The sequence below is a fragment of the Excalfactoria chinensis genome, chromosome 1, assembly GCF_039878825.1.
Source record: "Excalfactoria chinensis isolate bCotChi1 chromosome 1, bCotChi1.hap2, whole genome shotgun sequence".
Classification (NCBI taxonomy): domain Eukaryota; kingdom Metazoa; phylum Chordata; class Aves; order Galliformes; family Phasianidae; genus Excalfactoria; species Excalfactoria chinensis.
In genome coordinates, this window is record NC_092825.1 from 162,304,955 (window position 1) to 162,327,753 (window position 22,799).

Below are 22,799 nucleotides of genomic sequence, written 5' to 3' on the forward strand. Positions count from 1 at the left end.
GGCTCAAAATTGTTTATTCCCATAACAGAATATTTTCATTCAGAAGCAGTACTAATGAAAGCAACATGATTATTTCTTCAGTGTGAAGGTTACTATTCAGCTGATTAACAGAATTCAACATTTCATACCAGTGCCACCTAAAGTAGCCCTGAGAATACCTAATGAAGTTAGGCAGGAGTTTTGGTCATGACTTTTTTTCTAAACTGTAATTTCAAAAGGCTAATCTATTAGAGTGTCACTGATTGAAGAAACCTGCTGAAAAATATTTTATAAAAAAATCAAATTCAAGTGCTTATTCCCTAATGACTGCCACAGAACAGTTAATCAAACTAGAAACTAAATACAATATAAATAGGTCCTTTGATACAAATAAAGTTTTCTGAAAATGAATTATTCTGTTCTGCAAATGAGATTATACAGTGTCTACCATACTTAAGGGCAACTTAAGGGCACTGGCAACAAGTGTCTGATAAAGTGTGTGAAAGCTAGAAAATCATATTGTTGTCATTAGAAGTAATATAGCCACAATAACTAACTACAACTAGAAGCTGGCATGTAAAATAAAATTATCAACTACAAAAGGTGATCCCTAGGAAAAATTTATAGGACAGAGCTTTCATTTATAAGATTTCCAGGTAGAGAACCTCTAGTGCTAAACATTTGCTGAGACAGCAGCTCAGTTTAGTCAGGTGTATATGAATTACACAATCTCTGAAGAAAATGGATACTGAACCCATGATAAAGAGATGTTATAATGTATGAAGGAGTGAAAAGAGAAGATAAAAGATATAGTAGAGCACTTAAGATTAAGCCAACTCTATCCTTTCCCATTATCATAGTAACATCCATTCTATGACACATCTAATTTTCCCTTGTTGACAGAAACATAAAACAGGATTTAAACAAGAAGCAATCATCTACCTTCTCCACACATGTACATCTGTTTCTAGTGCAAAAAGCAAGTCTGTCAGGAGACGCTGGTGCATGGGAGACCATTTAAACTCTGGAATACGAAACATAGTTGTGCGTGGACCTGGACTAAACTGTCGCCGCTGCTCTTCTGTCATTGGCATCCCTCTAAATCCCAAGTCAACACGTAAATCCCGGTCTTGCTGGGTGACAGATCGACCTTGTACTGCCTATATTAACAAGAAGTTCAGAACTCATGTTATGTTTCTGTAATGTTTCTGAATAGATCACAGACTTTGAGAAAGGATGGACTAGTGCTGAACTCAAGCCCATACAACAGCAGATACTGATAAAGCAGCATAGGTACTATCATTCACTAAAGCTGCTATTCCAAATCAATCAGCACTGCACTGCCATGGCTTGCCTTCCTTTCAGCTACTCACTGATGTTGTTTTTTATTCACATTCTTCACTTGAAATATCACAGAAAAGACCAACTAGAGCATGTACAAGGTCAGCAGTTACAAACACAGTCATATGAAACAACTGTTATTTTATGCAGCTAGCACAATTTTCCCTGAATATTTGACTCAAAACATGAACAAACTACACAGTGGCGGCTCCAAGATACCAGTGTACTTAAATGCATACAATACATCTTTTTCTAAGACCAGTTTATTCATCTGGTATTTTTAGCAGAATAATTAGAGAATAACATCTACTCTTAAAACATATTTTTGACGATTTTGTAATATTTTGCTAATAGTTGAACATTCTTTAGATTCTCCCAACAGGTAGAAGATGTGGATTTTATAACTTTTGTTTCCTACATTCAGGTTGACTTATTAGGAACAATATCGTTGTGGTCACTTCTATGTTCTGTTCTTTATCTTAAGAACGATCTTTAACTAACTATTTTCTTTCTTTTTTTTTTTTTTAGAATTAACTAATAATTGAATACTTTGAATTATTTTTCACAGTATGCTTTCAATTCTATTTTTATTGTTTTATAGCTTAGATCACAGGAGGAAGTTTATTTTATTTTCTTTGACATTTGACCTACATGCAGTTTGAATGAAGAAACTGAGGGTGTTTAGTCTGAGGAAAAGGAGGCTGAGGGGAGACCTTATTGCTCTCTTCAAATACCTGAAAGGTGCTTACACCGAGAGAAGGTTTGGTCTCCTCTCACTGGTGACAAGTGACAGGATGAGAGGAAATGGACTGTAGTTGCATCAGGGTAAGTTTAGGTTGGATATCAGGAGAAAAAAAGTAAAGAAAGGGTTGTTAAGCACTGGAATTGGCTGCTCAGGGAGGTGGTTGAGTCACCATCCCTGGATGTGTTTAAAAACCACTTGGATGTGGTGCTCAGGGACATGATTTAGAAGAGGGTTGTTAGTTAGGGTAGCATGGTTTGGTTGTAGTTGCACCTGGTGATCTTTAAGGTCTTTTCCAACTTGAGCAATTATATGATTCTATGATTCTATCGTTGATAAAAGCATTAAATATTTTTTGAAATATGCATGAGATCCCATCTCTAGTTTGTTGTGTATTTTTTTGCCTCCCTTCACTTCATTTGAATAAGACACTCTTGCTACTTTTTGATAAGATGGGGAACTGATTGTAGATATATTTTTAGAAAAGTTTAAGTTAGCATAGCCATTCTCATACCACTTGTTCCCTTTTGAGTACAACTACATGCATTTTTCATGTCACTTGCTATAATGGAATCATAATTATACCAGAACAGAATAGCTTTTTATCAAGTCAATAATGCTGTACTTGCAACAGTATCTTTGATGTGTGGAGCTCAAACTACAGTGAAAACCAACTATCTACTTGGCCAGTCTTAAAAAGAAACCAAGCAGTGTTTTCAGCGATGATTACACTGTTAATAACTTTTTTTTGAGAAAACTATTTAAAAGAGATATTATTTGCTTAAACAAATTCATTGTAGTTTAGCAAGGATTTTGGTGGGAAACAAATGCAATTTAAGTAACAAATGGAGAATCAAGGGAGGTAAATAAGTTTTAGAGTTGTGCTTTGGAAGTGTACTCAGTTTATACACAATCTGCAAATCCAAATGATCTGTCAGGAATTTTCTGTCAATGAAAGAGCGAAGCATTTAGAAAACATTTCCATTTTCCTATCTTACAATGTCTTTATAAAAGTTCGTTATGATTTACATATAATTTTAATCATTACATATAGCTATAGGCTTGAGGACTTCTTATAATTCAAATATAGTACGCAGAATTCATTGAAGAGGCTAAAGGACAGAACAGTCATAAGGTTCCACAAACAGAATGTTTGATAGTAGTATGAAATCATTAAAGACATCTTAATAATGCTTTCAGTTACTTTTTACTCTGTAATAAAAATTAAAAAAAAGCAAAAACATTTCAGAATAAAAACTATCCACTTCTATTTCTTGTTCTCCATTCTCTCACATTTATCAGTTAGAATGTTATTAACAGTCTGAACTTCACCACAACAAACAACTCCCTATCAATCTTCGTATCAAGAATTTTCAGGACTTGTTCTTTATTACACAGAATATTTCCAAACATAGAAGCATCTACATGATGCTTCATATTCTCTTCCTGATGTGATGAGGAATTTCATAATTCTGAAAAATGCTTTCAGGATAACTCTCTGCTTTTCTTATAATTGCTACCCAGGGAAAGTTTTGAGTTCTATCTGCTCTCCTGTTCAGAAGAAAAGTTATTTCTATAGAAGAGAGACTGAGAGGAGAAAGATTTTAGAACTCACTAGTCAGAGTAACCAGTAATAAGTTTTAGAGCAACTCTGAAACTCTTTGTGATTATATGTTACATACTATACAGCACCAAGCAAAGAAGTTTTTGTAATGGCTGTTCCACAGTTTCAGGAGGCCTAAAGAAAGCCCAGAAGAAAAATAGTGCTGTGCATTATGGACATTATAGTAAGACAGCTAATTTGTTAAGATAATAATTTTTTTCAGTCAATAACATTCTCAAAACCAATCTTTGATTACTTCTTATTGTCTATCACCAATTCTAATTCTTTTTTTATTTCATTATTAGTATTATTTTAATAATTAAAGCACGTGCAACCACAACAGTTATTTTGTATACATCTGTATAAAAAATTTTTACATCTGTAAAAGGTAAGAAATTTTCAAAGTGAACTGGCTTTCAGGATAGACATCTTTCATATTACGCAGGAAATATACTTCAAAAATCTCTCAGCCCTCGAACAACATATTCAGAAGTAAAGAAGAGTGGTTATATGAGACGTACATAGCTACAGCTCTTGAAAGTTACCTGGGTTGTGGTAGTGGTCTGGATCTTCCGTATCTCCTTTCCTGCTTCTTTACCATCATCAGATCTTTCTGTATCTGATATTATACTTCCTGCATCAACATTAGGTACAGTTTTGCTACCAGAAGATTCTGTCTCAAGAGTTGTGGCAGTCATTTCAGCATATTCTAATCCTTTAGATGATGAAGCCAGCTCCCTCTCAGAAATACTATTCATTCCATCTGAAGTCGTGTGAATCTTGAACTCCTTGTCCTCTATTATACTTGAAGTACATGTTATATCTACACTACCCGTCATATGTGCAAGTAATCCCAAATCATCATTTACACCAAGATGCATCTGTGTGTCTTGCACATTAGGAATAGAAATATGATTACTTGAAAGTTCAGGTAGAAGTTTCTCCTCTTGACTAGGTATTTTGTCAAAGAGAAATGAGGTACTGTTAGTAGAAGGTTCGTCTTTCTCATCAGCCAGAGTTATTAATGGACCGTTATCTTTTTCCTCATTCTTCTTAATAATACCTACACTTCCATGAACATTGTTTTGGAGCTTCTCAACAGCAGCACTATATACATTATCTAGAAGTGATTCAACTTCTACAAGTGCACCATTTTCTCCAGTTACTAGAGTCTCTGGTGATAAATCCATATCATCAAGTTTTACTTCAGTAGCTTCTACCTTTTCAGCTTTTATATCAACTAAAAGGTCATGAACTTCTACATGCACTCCTCCTCCTGGTCTCTCAGCACTTCCAAGTACATCATCAGACACCTTTGTAGCCATGAGCAAGTCCCTCGTATCAGTACTGACAGGGTAATCTGTTTCACTTTCTGGACTTTGGCTTTGTGAAAGGTCTTCTATCTCTCGGATTTCCATTCCACCTTTTGCTCCTGTTGTCTGAGATGAAAGACCTGAGATAGTGCTTACATTACCCTTCTTCCCCTTTTTTATGTTTTCTTCCTCTTGCCTTTGATACTCTTCATACATTTTTGCTAGGTACTCCTTATGAGCCTCATATGTGACCTTAAGAAAGAAGAAATTATGTGGATGAATATATGCTGTATCACATCGGACAAAAAATAACAAGAATCTTAACAAATGCCACCTTGACATGTATGGACATAGCCACCAGATGGCAGCAAATCACTTTAAATGTTATTTTAATACATTACTAGTCCCTGTGAGGGAGTTACCAGTATATTAAAACATCCAGTCGTTTCTTACCTTGGAATGAGCTATAGAAAGAGTATCCACCCACACTCTCCAGCCTCCCCATTCATATTTTATTGCATGATACAAGAGAATACGGAATATGTTGTAAACCATCTCTGTGATCTTCTGCTCTTCAGAATTCTTAGGGTTAATGTATCCCAGAGAAAACATCCAGTCCTGCCACACTGAACACTGAAGTAAACATCTAAAGTGAAATAATTAGGTCAAAATACATCCAAAGAAAGCTTCTTTATTTTAATATAATGATGGTTAAAACAAGAGAAATGTAACATGGTGCATATACTCTAAAAATAATTCCAATGGTAAGAGGAAACATAGAAAATACATCAGGGTCAATAAAAATTTAGATTATGTTCTTAAAAGAATAACCAAATACTATTTGTGGGATAAGGAAAAGTTACCACAGACATATTACATTTGTTTTTATAGATTCCATTTAAACTGTAGAGTATACAACCTTACGTACAATACAACAGATTGCTATTACCCACAAGTGAAAGATGAGAAAATACTGTCCGCAGTGACCTACCTTCTGTTTTCACGGCTATTGCTAAAGAGTTTTATCATATCAGACAAGAATAAACGTCGAACTTCCATCAACTCTGCACTTGGTGTGGAGTTTTTTAACAGTGTTGCCACCACCTTAAGAATCACTTTGAAAGAAGAAATTAGTTACAATAACACATTTTATAAACATTTGTTTTAAAAGAAAAGTAAAGTAAAATAACACAAAATTAACTGAAATTAAGTTTCAGCAATTAATGTAAACACTAACTAAAACCCAAACACACTTGATAGATGCTAATTAATGATTTGTGCTTCCAGGGTCACATCCTTTCAAAGAACATAAAGTAGCTAGGTAATATATTTATTGTACAAAAATATTATATAGTTCTTACTTGGATTTTGTATTTTCACTGTAGAATCTGGTTCTGGATGGGGTTTATGAACAACTTGAGTGCATACTTGTTCCGTCAAAATCTAAAACACAGAAGATTATCATTTTTAATTAAATGCTACAGCTTGTCTTCTTATCATTATTTTTTATGGTCACCATTTATCATAGCCACATCATAACTTCACATAATAAATCTTGGGAAAATGTTTTTGTTCTTCAAGAATATAATCAAGCTGATATTTTAGACAGCTCAGTAAATATTCAATTTGTTTTAAAGAGATACATTATGAAAAATGTAATCGATGTGCTTCATGTTTGACTTGAAATGTTATTTCTCATAAAAGGACAAAACATATTAGCAATGAGAAGAGAACTGCCTAAGATCCTATTCCAATGCTCAAACTTTGCCTTCATCTCAACAAAATTTCTAGCTCCTTGAAGCCTTTAACACCTGACCACTGGAGATAAAAATGGTAGAATGTTTTTGCTTGTAAATTCCTAATTAAGTAATTCTTATTAACAGAATAGCTGTGGTCAGATTGTACTTACTGTTATTTGGACTACAGGTATGTATTTGTTACAGTAAGCAAAATCACTTTATTTGTCTCAGTTCAAAGACACATCAAATGTGTACAGTGATTCTAATATATGAACTGCAACACAGGTGTTGAATAAATACATCAGCTATATTTAAGAAAATCTCTAGGAAAATGTTTTCTACTAAACAAAGATTACAGAAGTTTTCACAACCAGCAGTAAAAGTGAAATTGATTGATTAAATTTTGCTGTGAACCAATAATAGCTTCCCTATAAATTTCATCTGCAGAAACTGACTTAATGTTGTTTAACCAGAAAGCTGGTGAAATCAATAACTTAGTCAGGTTTAAGATCCATTAACGGTGGGACATGTTAAAAATGCAAGAGTATTTCATTAAAAAGTTTCCATTTGTTTACTTAAGATACTCTGTGTATATATTGAATGTGAGATAAACCCAAACCAACAATCAACCCTCCCATTATCACCCTCAAAACAAACATAATTTTTTCCAAGAACTGAAAACAGAACAGATATATTGTCTCTGCAGCAGCAATAAATGATAATAATAAACTAAAGTGGATTTAATTTTGTAAACCTGTGGTAAGATTCTGAAAGAGTTTGCATATACTCATCACCCTTCAGAAAACTGCAGTTGAGATTTTAATGCTGCATTAAGAAATTTCAAAATTAGGAATTCTCAGGAATGGAATGAGAATTCCAGAAATAAGGAAGAGGCAAGAGTCAAAATTTGCCTGGGGAGTACGCTGAGCAACAGCATAAAACATTAAAGTTAGCCGTGCCTTGAGTGAGAATTTAACCTAGGCTACCTGTCACTGGTTCTACATATCCAACTCTGCTTTCAAGAGCTAAATGTTTAATGGTATTAATGCTGGATTTTCAAGAAATATATTTAAGCAACTAAATAAAAACAAATCATGTGATTAAATCATTTCACTAGTAATTCATATTTATTTTGAGACATACCCTTAGCTCATTCATTAATCAATAATCAAACTAATACCTAAACTAAAACTAAACCAAACTAAACACAGTACCTTTGAGTGAGTTTTTACATATTGATGTTTATTATAGAATGCAAATTCTTGCTTGCGATAGAATATTTAAAATAACTGCAACAATCCATGGGTAAATCTGTTGTACTGCTGTGATCCCGTGGCTCTGCCCTAATTACAAGCTAACATAACTGAAAACTTAAGTTTTGAAGTGAATTTGAGTTACAATTAGTCACTCACACATCTTCCCAGTTCTCAAAGAACTTTAAACTGCCACCTACAAATTGAAAACAACTGTGTGGAAATTTATTAAATTATGTGATATCAAAGTATGAGTGAAAAATGATATTAAGAGTCAGTAAGGTTTAATAGTATGCTCAAAAATCATAAGATTCAAGACAAATATTTGTATACATGAACTGAAGGAATTTAGGTACTGCTTTTATAGAGTTCCTTCTCTTAGTCCCTTAAACTCAGAGCAGAAAATTGCTTTTTCAAGTGACAGTGAGGTACAGCAATTTAACTATTCCATCTCAATATTCTCAACTGAGCAGGTTCATGTATGAAGACTGTTAAGATAGTAAGTTTAAAGATATTACTTTTCCATATATACTCTTTTTTTTTTTTTTTTTTTTTTTTTTTTTGTATTTGGTTTTCGTTATTTTCTTTTAACCACATCTGGAAAATCCAACATAATAGCATATTACCTATAGATTATATTGTGTAAAACCTAATATTAACATGGAAGTAAGTCAATGATTTACATATTAACAGCCTAACTGGGAATTTGGAGGATATACAATTTGGGGCTCAATTCCTTCACGAAGACAGGTTCAGTAAACTTGGTAAGAACACATTTAGATCTTTTCACTATGAAATTTATGGTGTCATCTGTTCGAATACTTTTTACAAAACAAATTGTTTGAATTTGTCATAGGACTGCTGGACCAAGATTTGACAGGATTATCCTTGCTCTATCTGTTCGGATTTCAAGAAGTCCGAAGATTGTATCTTGTAAATCAGCTGCAGATATAAAATCACACACATGACAACATTAAAAAGAGGGCTGTGCTACTTCTGAAGATGATAGGTGAAACATCGTAGGAAAGAAGATGGAGATGAATGCTTTTTTAATTGGTTTCCTAAGGACAAGATGATCTTCTAGAAACTGGCGGAAGGTAAGAGGCCATCATGACAGATGTTGGAAGAACATCCAGAGAGACTCAAGTTGTCAAGCTGCATAGAGTAAGCTTACTAAGCCAGTGAAGTCATCAGATACATTCAACAAAAAATACATAGACTTATGAGTATGTCATTGGTAAACAGATGATGTTCAAGAATTTACAAACATAGCAGAAACTTTTCTACATGACGCAGATTCAGAACTCTAAACACAAGCTTTTCATCAAGTACTCCTACAGTATTCCATCTTTTCAGGAACCAATCCTCAGTATCCACTGCATCTTACTGTGTCTGAATGAAAAAACAAAACAAAACAAAACAAAGCAAAAAAACACAAAGAAAAACCACTTTTTCCAAAGTGAAAAAATCCTCAGAATAGAATCTTTGCAATTACTAAGTTATCATTTTAAGAAAAAGAATTGAAGGTTTGACAGCATGCATTTGAAGGCATACAGAAATGGTTTTGGAATAATAACATATAAGCTAAACAGTTCACCATTAGAACTCATGTCTCTGTGAGAGGCTTGTAGACATTTTAATGCTTATAAGTCACATTTACTCTTCCCAGAAAGCATCTGACTTTTTCCAGCTATCATTTTACTACTAGCATTATTAGTTGAAAAACACTTGCACTTTTCAAAAGAAAGAAGTTCTAGCTCAGAAGAGCAGCTCCAGGTCTCTGGTCCCTTTTTTTTTTTTTTTAATAAGGGGAGAGGTGGGGGTTCTGGCATGTTCTTCTGGCAGGTTCTTCTCCAGACAGAACAATCATAGAATCGTAGAATCACTCAGGTTAGAAAAGTCCTTAAAGAGGTCCAACCACAACCCAACCAAACTACACAAACAACCCTCCACTAAATCATGTATCTGAGCACAACATCCAAATGGTTTTTAAAACACATCCAGGGACAGTGACTCAACTGCCTCCCTGGGCTGCCTATTCCAGTGCTTAACTAGCCTTTCTGTTAAGAAGTCTTTCATGACATCCAACCTAAGCTTACCCTGGTGCAGCTTGAGGCTGTTTCCCCTCATCCTGCCACCCATCATCAGTGAGAAGAGACCAAGCCCGCTCTCACTGTAAGCACCAATCGGAGCTCCCTCAGCCAGTCCTCATAAGACTTATGCTCCAGCCAGCTTTGCTACCCTTCTCTGGACATGCTCCAGGGCCTCAGTGTTTGTCTCATAGTGAGGGTCTCAAAACTGAACACAATAATAGAGGTGCAGCCTCAACAGAGCTGAGTACAGAGGGATAATCACTTCCCTGCTCCTGCTGGCAACCCTATTTATGATACAAGCCAGGATACCATTGGCTTTCTTGGCCACCTGGACACACTGCTAACTCATGTTTAGCTGAGCGTGGCAAAATTCTGAGCCAAAGTGATCTTTGTTAAAATTTCTATCTAAAATTTTCTCAAAAAAAATCAGGATATTTCAAAGCACGAAGTATTAAAAGGTTGTATAAAAATTCAATTAAGCCATAAATTTTACCATAGAGATTAAAATCTGTATGTTTAATAATTTGTACCTCATAAAGTGTATTATACGTTGTAACGGTCACTGTGTTCGTATGCAGCATCAACCTTTCTCCAAGAAGTGTGAAAAGACTGTGAGTATGCATGATTTCAACCTTTCGTCTGGAAGAGAAAATAAAAATATGCCAGCTATGTCTAAGATATTAAAGTAAATGCAAAAGCACGAAAGCTAAATATTTTCATGTTGTACTGAAGAGTTATATAACCAGTTATTCCATAAATATTATGAATCAAACATAATTTCTTTCCCAATATGAATGCTATTACAGCAATATACAGATACTATTGCAGTAATACACCAAGGTTCTCAGCAAGCAATTGTGTATTTAGATGTGTGTTTGTGTTAAAAAAAAAAGGCACAGAATTCTCATACACCATAATCCTAAAAAAGTATGAAATTCCAAGTGTTTGAGGTGAATTTTACAGTCAGGACCAAGAAAAAATGCCATCTTAAAAAGTTGAAAAAAAAGCTGCTCACATGAGTGAATTTCATCTGTCTCTAAAAAATAGTACTGCTTAATGAGACACAGCATCATAAATAGAATACTTACTGCATATTTCATCATTATATTTATCTACTACTATAAGAAATACAAAATAAAAACAATTATTCAGATTAATTAGTAATACATGTGAAAGCATTACAACAATATAAAACAAAATGAAGTGAAATTTCTCCATTGTTCATTCAAAAGCTAACAAAGTCCCTTTTCCTGATTACTGATCATAGTACCATAGGCTTAAATTACACTGACTTGTTCTAGAACTTTTGAAAGAAATACTATACTATACTATACTATACTATACTATACTATACTATACTATACTATACTATACTATACTATACTATACTATATACTATAATTTTGAAATATCCATAAAAGAAAGTGGCACCATCTTATAACAATGTATATTTTTCTGCGCACTAAAAGGAGAGTTATCACAGAATCATTTGACTTGGAAGGGACCTTTAAAGGTCATCAAGTCCAACTGCCCTGCAATGAACAAGGAAACTTACAAGTAGATCAGGTTGTAAGAAAAACTACACATATTCAGTCTTGCGAGCCACAAGGTAGAGCATGGAAGACATTTCAGAACAGGTATATCTAATCATTATATAAAACATAATAAACAGCATACATGATAAACAGCATATATAGCACAGGCTAATATGTTATGTATCAATGTTTTGCTGTATTTGAGATTACATATATTTTCAAATAGAATATTATAAATGTAAAAGGACATATAACTCTGTTTTAGGAAGATTTAAATATGTAGATTAAAAAAACAAAAACAAAAACAAAAAACAAAACAGCAAGTAAATGACTATAACTTTTTCCAGTGATGAAGTAGGAAAAGTTCAGATCACAAAGAAAAATCAAGTAATTTAACTAATCTCCCAGCACACACTAGTCACTTCTCCAGGTAATCAATTCTTTCCACTCTACAGCTTAATCTGCACAGCATATCTATGAATGGTAATTGTTTTTTCATCTACACATCGGTTACTAACATTGTTGCAGGTTTCATGAATTAAAACATCTCTTCATGCAATTATGCTTTGGCATATTAAAATAGAATCGCAACAGAATGCCCGTTTCCTGTAATATGAAACAAATTTATAAGTAGTTTATAATTTTATGTAGTTAACATTTTTATAATTTCTTAGAATTTCTTGTATTTGACCACAGTTTTATATAGCCAAGCACATGAAGATGTGCGTGTGTGCACAAATAGGCACATCTCACAGGCATTTGCGGTGAGTTATGAAAATGGGGGGATTTTTACATGCTAAAGTCAACTATAAAGTTAAGATTTACCAATAACCCAGAGGTTGTGTTGTTTGTTTGTCTTTTTTCCTAAATGAAAGTAGCAGAATATTCAAAAGATATCTTGGAAGATGCAGAAAATACAAATGGATTTCAATGAAAAATACCTTATTTAACTTAAACTCTAGTTTGCTAGATATGTAACAAATGAATTAAATAAATGTACTCATAGGGAAAAAGGCCTCAAATCAAATCTTCATCTGATGTACTTTACTTAATCCACCTCCAATGAATTTGAATGATTTTCAGTAAGTAATGTTAAAAAGTCCTTTGAGATTCTTGAGTGGTCTATGAATTTGCTTTATCAGTTCCCAGAACACTACTTGGCTTGCAAAATCCCAAAAGAAAATTCCATTTGTGAGTGTGTTCTCAGTTAACCATCTGTCAATTATGGTGTCATACTTTATTGATCTTGCTGAAACGAGTGTGTCTAGCAATACTGAGCTCTGGCTGGCCTCAAAGCTTCTTTTCCTTCTATGGTTTTACATGATGAAGTCTAGTGTGAAGAACACTGCTAATTTCCATCACACACTATAAAATATTTTAATACAATGGAGAAAGTGAGCAGCCCCAGATTACACAGTACCGTCTATTTTTTAAGTTTTTCTTATCACCAAATGAGGAAAAATGAGAATAAGTACACTTATTTTGTGACACTGGCTCATTTTAAATGTGACTATTTTTCCTTCCTTTGGTGCAGACGCATGTTCTTATGTGCTTTTTTTTATTGATCATTTACTTATTTTGTTTACTTTCTTTTCTGAACATTTCCCACTGGAATAACATATTCCATTTCATCTTTCCCATCAGTATGAAGCTACATTTAAAAGTACTGTCCTGACACATTTATTACAATAACACTGAAAATCTCAGTAGCAAATTTTTGATGACAGTCACGTTTCCTATTACCCTTAACTGAACATATAATTTTTTTAAAATGTACTTTTAGAAAATGTTTTTAAATAATTTTAAGGTTTAATTTTCAGTATATCATACATTTGGCAGATAGTCACTCTAACATTTCAGATGGCATTATAAGAACAAGTTAACTTGTTTTTTCCCAATGTATAAACACATCAACTGCACATTATTAAATAAAAAACGCATCAATTTTATTTCTAAAGACTACCAAATTAATTAAGGTAGTTATGACAAAAGGACACATACTGTGAACTTACATACAATACTACAATAATTTTAAGATTACACTTACTTGTGACCCAAGTGTTTGAGAAAATATCCAAGGACTTTCAAAGCTTGCACCCATATACTCTCACTTTTGGAGGCCAGCAGTTTATAAATTACTCTAAAAAAGGAAAACAAAGTCAATACTTTGAACGCCTCACCTACAACTTGTTTTTCACTGAACAGTAATATTTTATACTGAGGTTATGAAATAATAATAAACTCAGCCATTTACACAGAATGAAAGGATATACTGAAAACAACAGGCACAACATAAGAATTAGATCATGAATTCTTTGGGTCAGAGCCAAGGTGTATTTTCATTCAGCTCAGTGCTTTATAAAAGAAAGCAAAAGCTAATATTTCTATAGCAGAAAAATAAAATGGCTCAAGACAAAAGGAAAAAACTGGAACACAGTCACATCTTGGGAGTACCTGGATGCTACAGACAACAAAAAGTAACTTGTTTGCTTGTTTTGCTATTTCTGCTATAGAAAAATAAACAGAAAAAAAGTGTCCTAACTGTGAGCACTGTGAGTATTCCTGGTAGTTTTGTTTCATTTTGCAATACAATTTCAAATAATTTTAAATACAAGTAGTCGCATGAAGTTTTACATATCTTTCTCATCTTCCTCTTCTTCGCCCCAGATTGTGAAGAGCATTCAAAGATAGAGTATTCAAAATAGTTTGGAGATAGACACATGGCTTTTTGATGCTTCATGTTAATTACATATTCTATTTGAGATTAAGAAGCAAGTACAGCAGTTCATTTACCTTCAAATATGATAGTGATAACCTCAAGAGGAAAACTTCTGCATCAGAGATATCAAAACAGTCTATTTTTGAAGTTATAGCTTGAATAACTAAAATTCTTGAAAGATCATCATGTGTGATATTGGGAAAAAATAGTAATCTGGGGAGTGATGATACTGAAACTGCTTTTAAAATATTTTCTCACTTCACTGTCTTACCGTATCCCATTTCTCTGATCAAAGGCAGGTATCATGGATGCTGGATGTTCAGACATTAGTGCCACCAGCAGCTGCAGCACATCATGAATATTTTCATCCTGTATGACAAGCATGAATGTTATTCTACAAACTAACCTCAACAGCAGGCTTCTCATAGAGATTGTACAATTGATTACAGTGAAGGATATGTAATTACAGAAATGTACCTCGTGCATTGTTAGCAAGTAATTTAATATGCTCTGCAGTTCATCTTCTTTCACACCTCGATCCTGAAAGAATGAGATGGGATATATATATATATATTTTTTTTTCAGCGAAAATTCATTCTTTAATGCTTAGATTAAGAAAAACTTGGCCTGAGTCAAATAATCCTACAAAATTACTATTTAAATTCAAAGAGCTATTCTATTTTGTTCCCATTCTTTTCCTTATCACATTGGCAGTACAAAATAGCCTGAAGTAAAGCCTTCTATTCCTGCTACAAAAAAAACTCTTAAAGTGAAGGCCCTCAGATGATATCGTCTACTGTTATCACTCCTCCAAGCCCTGACACACAACCAGAAAAAACTGTAAGAATAAGCTAGGGCAGAAAATACTGTTTTCCAGACAAGTCTCAAATGGTAGATTATAACTCAAAGACCATCTGCAACATAGAGAAAGAGGAAGGAAGAGCCATGAACTTTTCATGCAGCAGTAGGACCTAAAAACCAATAAGTGTAATTAACAACTTCCACAAACTTTTCCTTTGATCTTTCTAGTATCAATCAAGTAAACTGGACAGTTGTCTAGTATTATGTACTACTTCTGGAAGTACTTTTAATAAAATATATATATTTTAGTTTGGTGAGGTTTATAAGAAATAGTCTATGGACTTGCTACCCTTATCTTTATTGTTAGTATGTGCATTAAATTTAAAATTAACCAGAAACAGATATAATACCTGATAGATAGTACATATTTACTACTTGGGAAGAGCTTATTATTAAATAGAAAGAACCTTTAGAACAGTCTCAAAGATTTCCATCTGGAATAGTCTATTTTACCTTCAATATGAGTTGTTTCAGAAACAGAAGCATGAATGCTCTTAGTGATATGATTTCTTTCTGTGAGGGTCGAGGACCATCTGGAATACAAAAAGTAAATTGGTACATATCAAAAAAAAAAAAAAACAGATACCTCCTTATTCCATGTCACAATGAGTCATTAAATCATTTCCTGCTTTTAGATTCTTTATGTATTTATTTATAGCAGGAAGCACATGAGCTACATCAGAATTTTTTTTTTTGTTTACTCATTACTGCTGTACCACTCTCAGCCCACTGTTGTTTTCAGAGAATACCATGCAGCTGTTAAACAATTCTAGCAAAGGTTTTTTGAAGTCATAAATATCCCCATAGACTCTATTTTGGTGTTTTGTTTTCTTTTGTTTTTTTTTTGAAATTTACAAAACCTTAAAAAAATTAAGTCAGCAATATATTTTTTTTTAAGTTCAGAAATGTTTTATTTATTTAAAAGATGTTAAAGAGCACAAGAACCTATAAACACATCCAATGATTAAAGTGACAAAAGCATGTCTAATTTTTTTTTTTTTTTTGGCTGTCACAGATAGTATTCGCACCTTCTCAAATCCACTGATCCTTTCAATATTTAATATATGCATTTTGAAAAGATTTTTGCATGTACAAACTTCTGTTTAGCTTTTAAAAAAAGATAAACTTGCAGAGAATAGGTTGTGCAGTAGCTGCATGCAATCTAATAAAATCAAAATTCTGGAATAGTTAAATTTTCTGAATTACTAAAGTTGGGGAAGCTATGAATTGCTGAAAACAGAGAGATGTAAAGGAAAAGCATTAGGTAATCTAATCTACAGCTTCTTCTATTTATAGTATTCTAAGATTAACACCTTGAATCCACCAGAACTGCAAAACGTTGTCAGATTGCAGCTAATGTCAAAAGAATGTCTGGTGAAGAAACGTAATTTAATATCCAGGCAATTAAACATTTGAGAAGTTTTCAATAATTTTATCAATTGATGAAAGTAATTAATATGAGTTGGACAAGACAACTAATATGAAATTATGTTAATAAGAAATCAAATTCAGCAACCCATCACACTGGCAATTATATTTCCACAGTCATTTGCTTGCAAATTATCAAACCACCTGCTACCTGTAATATAATAGCAAGAAGTCCTACTGCTGATTCACATGGACAAAACGCTGTAGCTATGCTGAATTTGCTGATACAGTACCACCTCACTGATCACCTTTCCTGATAAGCCAACAAGCTTCTACTCAATACAATTATGCCCATTTTTAGATGAGAAATATGTCAAAATACATTCTTGTAGTTGTATGAAATACGTAAGACTTTCTGAAGTTTAAACAACAGGGAAGAGGATAAGGAAGAAAGAAAAAAGATGTAATTTGAAAATAAAAGGCAATATTTCCTGTAAGTCTAACTCAAAAAAAACAAACAAACAAACAAACAAAAAAAAAAAAAACAACAGATGTAGTGGCTAAAAATATATGTTAAAAATGTACATTGCCTCACCACTTATTGAATGCTTTCCCAACTGCACTATGCAGGCCTTAGTAATTATGATTTTTGTTGTACTGCTACAACAAACAAGCAGCAATCTGCACTATCTGATTACCTTTCAGGGAGCTATTTGGTTGTATCCTTAGAGTAACAGAAGATATCTCTAGACTCAAACTGACATAAATGAGTGTACTATTCCCTTAAAATATATAAGAAACAGACATAAACAGAGGGAAGTAAAACATCCATTTGTATGCTAACTTCAGGATAACTGATTCATTTTTCCACCCTAATTTTGAGCTCTTTGTATTCCATATCTTCTGTTCAGATTTTAAAGAATACATAATTTATATATTTTTCTGGCTACACAGTTGACATTACACTTACAAATACTCAAAATAAAATAAAATAAAATAAAATAAATACAGCTAACTGCAGAGAGGCAGATCTAGGCAAAACAGAATAACAAATCTTCTGCAGAAAGTAATGTTGTATAGTTTCCAAAAAGAGAAAGCCCAGCCACAGGGAAGTCTGGAATATGCAAAACATTCATGAAGTGTTGTTAGCTAATAGAATCATGATACAGAACTATAGGAACTCTTCAATTAAAAGACAAAAAAGAATGATAGTGACAGCGAGAAGATAATATTATCAAATTCGCAATCTCAAAGTAGTTGAAACATCTTCCTGTTCACTGTCTAGAAGTAAACATGGCTTACATCTGGAAAATTCACCTCTCAGGAGATGGTCACTTAACAGTGCAATTGTAATCTCAGTGTAGTTGCTATAAACTCATTAACATAATAACTCCTCTCTGAGTTAAGAGGTGGTTAACTTGTCTGGTGATAAAGCTGTACCCAGGCAGTACTGCAGGGTAACCCTCAGCTGAATAGGTAATCTTTGGAATGGTTGAGACAGAACTGACTCAGCCCTATGGTAGGATTCATCTAATCTTAATTTCAGACATCTACACCATACTTACACAAGACCAGCTTCTAACCTTCAATGAACTCAAAGGAGTCAGCAAATGCTCTTCAACTCAAAAAACTCTCTAGCCCTGCTGATTACAGCCTGCCATTTCTAGGTATTTTTTAAGCAAATTTTAGTAACTGTATGACGAGTACAGTTAGTCTAATATTTTATTATGAGATAACTATAAATGAAGTCCCAGTTCCTATTTTTTTGGTGAATAAATAAAAATGGAAGGAACAGTTCTTATCTTAGACTAACTATATTCACAAGCAGCTGTTCCTGTGAGACTCAGAAGTAACAGCTTCAATACTGATAAGGATGCTTAATCTAGGATAAGCATTGTTTCTTACATTTTTATTTAACCTCCCCTCCCACCCCAATTTTTCATATAGCTATGAATGCAGCTGACATAATCAGAGAATTAGACGATAGCTTACACATATTTAGATTCTTAAGTATTTGGATGCGTGAAAGCACTACAGCATCTCCCAGTTATTCAATTTCACAACATGACCATAATGGTTAAAGAAAAAGATAATTAATAAGGTTCTCACATCAATTAATTTTTTGGAGATTTTCTGCCAAATCCTCCCTTCTTTACACAAGTAGTGTGCTAAATGTAATGACATTATAGTTGGAGAGCATAGGATTAGAATGATTTGATGCTTTGGTTAATATGCATCTGTTACATGCAGCATTTAGCCTGCATGTATTATCGTATTTGGTTGTTGATATCTTTTAATACTTCCTGAGTTAGATCAAGCACATGGCTATAAACAAAGTTAAATCAATCTGTTTTATAAGGGAAGAGAAAAAATACTACTGAACTGAAAATACAGCTTTAGAGATCTCAAAAGAGAGAACTAGAAGTTTCCACTCTGTTTCCAAAGGCCACTTAACAATAACAAAAAAACATTATCATATTTAAATAACAAAAAAAAAAAAAGTTGTTATGAGATAAAGTAAATATTTTTTCTTCAACACAGTTATTTTTTCTTTGTTTTCTGATGTAGTTCCACATAACTGTGAAGACCACAGTAAAAATCTTTTGGGAATACCTATAAACATAGGAAAGGGTGTCAGCAACTCACTTATAAGAGTTGTTGATAGCTGTTTTTCTGCCAGATTACCTTGTATGTAGGTCTTAGACAAATTTACATCATTTCCTATGGAGGAAATGCACATAATTTCTTTCTCATGCTTTGTACTTACCTAACCCTTTAGGAGTAATGCCACTGCTATCAGCAGGATTAACCACCCAGTAGTAGTATTTCAGTGTGTGCATTAACTGCAGGACTGTTCCTACTCTGCGTATAGTGTTATAGATTGTAGCAGTTCCAATGAATTCAGCAGACAAGTAGGTATACAAAGACAGTTGCACCTGAGGAATGAAAGAGTTATCCACATAAGTTAAGTATTAAAAGACTTCAAAGCTTCACTGGGAATTACTTTGGATATGATTGAAAACAATACAAAAGTATTATAAATGACTTTATATATATGACTTATTAAAAATGAGGGCAGAAACTGGAATGTCTGTCACCTGGAATGACCTCCAGAGACTCCTTCCAAGAAAAATTATATATGATTCCATTATTTACATACTGATAAATGTGTTGATTTTTGTTTCTTTTTTTTATTACCTAGTCTTTTGGATGCTTAATGTGTAAGACAACCATGCAACCACTGAATTTTACTTTACTTTTTTATACAAGTAGCCAGAGCCTTAAGCAAGAATTTAACTGCTTTTGCAAATGTATAAAAGGCACTGGAGAATATAGTTAAGCAAGGGATAAACTTCATGATCAAAAATATCTTTGCTATTACAGTGCTTTCAGGTTGAAAAGATATACATGCACACACACACACACAATATGTGTGTGTGTGTGTGTGTGTATATATATATATATATATATGTAGTGTAGCATAAAAGAACATAACTATTTCACTTCAGTGTATGAAGAGTCATAACATACTTCAAATGTAGAACTACCTTTGCGGGGGTATGTATCCAGATAGCGGGATTAAAAAGGATGTGATCACATAATTGCTTCAGCAGAGGTGCTCCATGAGACAATCCATCCAAATATTTTGCAAATGATAAAAATTGTTCCAGAACTGCTCTGGTTATATGAACTCTAGATGACTGGGAAAAAAATTAAAAAGAGGAATTAAAAAACAAAACAAAACAAAACAAAAAAAACATATAAATTCTTTGTCAATATATTTACAAAAGAAATATCAAAGGATATTTTCAGCAGTCTCATCTCTACAAAATACATGCAACCTCAATATGTTTTTATTTCACTGGATAAGAAAGGAAGCAAACATCAACAACTTAAGCTTTCTAATAAAACTTACGGTCTTTCTAAGGACTACATTTTGCAAAACATCAGTCAATAACGCTGAATAAATCCTTGTTCTATTTTCTTTTTTTTGTTTGTTTGTTTGTTTGTTGTTGTTTTTTTTTGTTTTACCACAGTCCAGTCAGCATTCTACATCCCACAAAAGAATGCCTTGAGAACTGTGTCTGAATACCTTAGTACTTTTTCAGTCAGTTTTTGAGTCTTACTGAAATTGAGTTTATCAACGTGCAAAATATGTTACTAGCAGACTTGTTATTGTTCAACTTAAGTATTTGGGTTCAAAGTATACTCAAACTGCAGGAGAGTCATTCAGCTTCGTAGCTATGCCATGGAATTGCTGTTGAGATCTGCTCCTTTGCAGACACAGAAGAGAGACTTTCAGAAATTTCTTATGTACCAAGCAAACAAAAGGAACCAATAAGAAAAAAATGCCCCAAATCCTTCTATTTGCTTTCCTTACAAAATGTTCCATTTACTTTTAATACCATAAATACAGCCTGAGAACACGCAGATTTGTTATTTTTAGATTAGAAGTCCATTTGTCAGTAATAATAGTTCAGCCTGGATACTGAGTTTCCCTGTTTGTACACCACAAATCACAATAAACAGTCTGAAGCTAATAAGAACCAAAAGGTTATTTTGATGTTCATTACAGAAAAAAATATATAGCTGTGTGTCCTCCTTTATGAAGTATTTGATCACATACAAATGAACAACAGACAATTCACAAATAACAAAATGGAGCACAACTAGGAAATAAAAGGACATTTTGTTGCTATGTGTGACAACTGAAAATAAGCACATAATGAGAAAATACATCTTTTTGAAAAACCTCAACTAAGGAAAATATAGCATTAAAAACTAACGACGATGACAACAACATCAAAAAATAGCAGAAACTGGCCTGCAGTGTAACAGAAATCAAACAAAATCCTAAAAATATTCACATGACCTTTGTTTGCTGATGTATATTATATATATTGAAGTAAAGCAACAGCCTGGATTATAGCTTTCCAAAATTTAAAATATCAGCATGTGTCTATTAGAACACTATAAAGACTCAAACTTTTTACTTTTAAATTTCATGTACAGCATCCTAAATTGATTATAATTGTACTTGTAAACCAGCGTTATTTTCAAGATAATCTTTTAATGCTTATTTAGTATAGAAACAATGGAAGTATAGAGAATAATCTTTCATATAAAACTTTAATGACAATAAGTTCTTTCTAGTGTAAGGATATGTTTTCCTAGGTGACAATAAAATAAGAAGCATAATGAGAGAAATTATGACTGGTCTTCAAAATTCAGTATGCTTTTTAAAATTCAAGATTATAATAATTTAATCATCAGACAACACAAAACCCTAATAGTGACTCCCTCTTGTTACTATATCAATCACATGTTGGCCCGAAATACTGTTGGAGTCATTCAAGAACATCACAGCCATAAGATTCAACTGTAAATGTTACTGCCTTAGCCATCTTAAATCCTTGTCAGCTGTAGTTAATTATAATAACAGAACACTGTAATGGTTTTGGACAGGAGGCACATAATGGTCATCAAGCATCTGAAACAAACCTCGGCTTTGTGATAACTGTTCCTCGTGTCTGAAAACAAAAAAGCAAAGAAAATGCCCCTCTGAATTGTTTCTTCCATAACCAAAAATTATATTACAGCTTCCCTTCTTCAAAAGGCTAATCAACTATTTTATCAATTTCAGAACTAAGCTGCAGAGTATTAATTTAATTTTTATTAACACACAAATGCCAAAAGAAATGTAAACCTAAATTATGGCATGTCTGTGATATGCATGTATAAACTAGTAACAATGTAACTTTCCCAAAGGATGTGTTGAGGGACAATGAGTGGAAAAGCACAAAGGAAAATAAATTTGAAGTGATTCACAAAGAGAGGTAAAGAAAAAGCATTAATTAGACAAACAGAATCAACTCCAGAGTATCATTTATTTGAATACTGGGATATAAGAAGACAAAGAAGATGAAAAGACTCCTGTAGACAACTTAGAAGTATTGTAATTAAAATATATATATATATTATAACACAGATACGCTAGTCCTTTCAACCAAGTGACTGAAAAAAAGACAGGAGAAAAACTAAGAACAAAACCAAAGAATGCCCATACCTTTTCAAGGAGGTAGCCAATGACTAGAAAGCCTTTTCCACCAAGCATCTGTTCTTGCATTGCTACTGAACTCTTAAGAAGCTCAACCAAGAAAGCCAATAGGGTGGCACTGCATGTAAAGAACAAGCAATTTTCATGTCACAAATACAGAAAAAAAACAGTTTGTTACACTCTCAATATTAACTA

General features: G+C 33.2%; 1 protein-coding gene across 7 annotated transcripts in view; it reads right to left on the bottom strand.

Annotated features, from left to right (window-relative positions):
• Positions 1-22,799, bottom strand: part of NBEA (neurobeachin) — a 449,426-nt gene that overhangs the window by 313,466 nt on the left and 113,161 nt on the right. For all 7 annotated transcript variants that reach the window (XM_072361559.1, XM_072361556.1, XM_072361557.1 and 4 more), the window contains exons 11-23: positions 22,614-22,722; positions 20,095-20,247; positions 19,314-19,482; positions 15,632-15,711; positions 14,795-14,857; positions 14,589-14,686; positions 13,646-13,738; positions 10,594-10,702; positions 6,340-6,421; positions 5,970-6,093; positions 5,432-5,624; positions 4,211-5,230; positions 922-1,139 (exon numbers count right to left, since the gene is read on the bottom strand). In XM_072361559.1, coding sequence (XP_072217660.1) covers positions 922-1,139; positions 4,211-5,230; positions 5,432-5,624; positions 5,970-6,093; positions 6,340-6,421; positions 10,594-10,702; positions 13,646-13,738; positions 14,589-14,686; positions 14,795-14,857; positions 15,632-15,711; positions 19,314-19,482; positions 20,095-20,247; positions 22,614-22,722 — 2,511 coding nt within the window. The remainder of the gene's footprint in view (positions 1-921; positions 1,140-4,210; positions 5,231-5,431; positions 5,625-5,969; positions 6,094-6,339; positions 6,422-10,593; positions 10,703-13,645; positions 13,739-14,588; positions 14,687-14,794; positions 14,858-15,631; positions 15,712-19,313; positions 19,483-20,094; positions 20,248-22,613; positions 22,723-22,799) is intronic.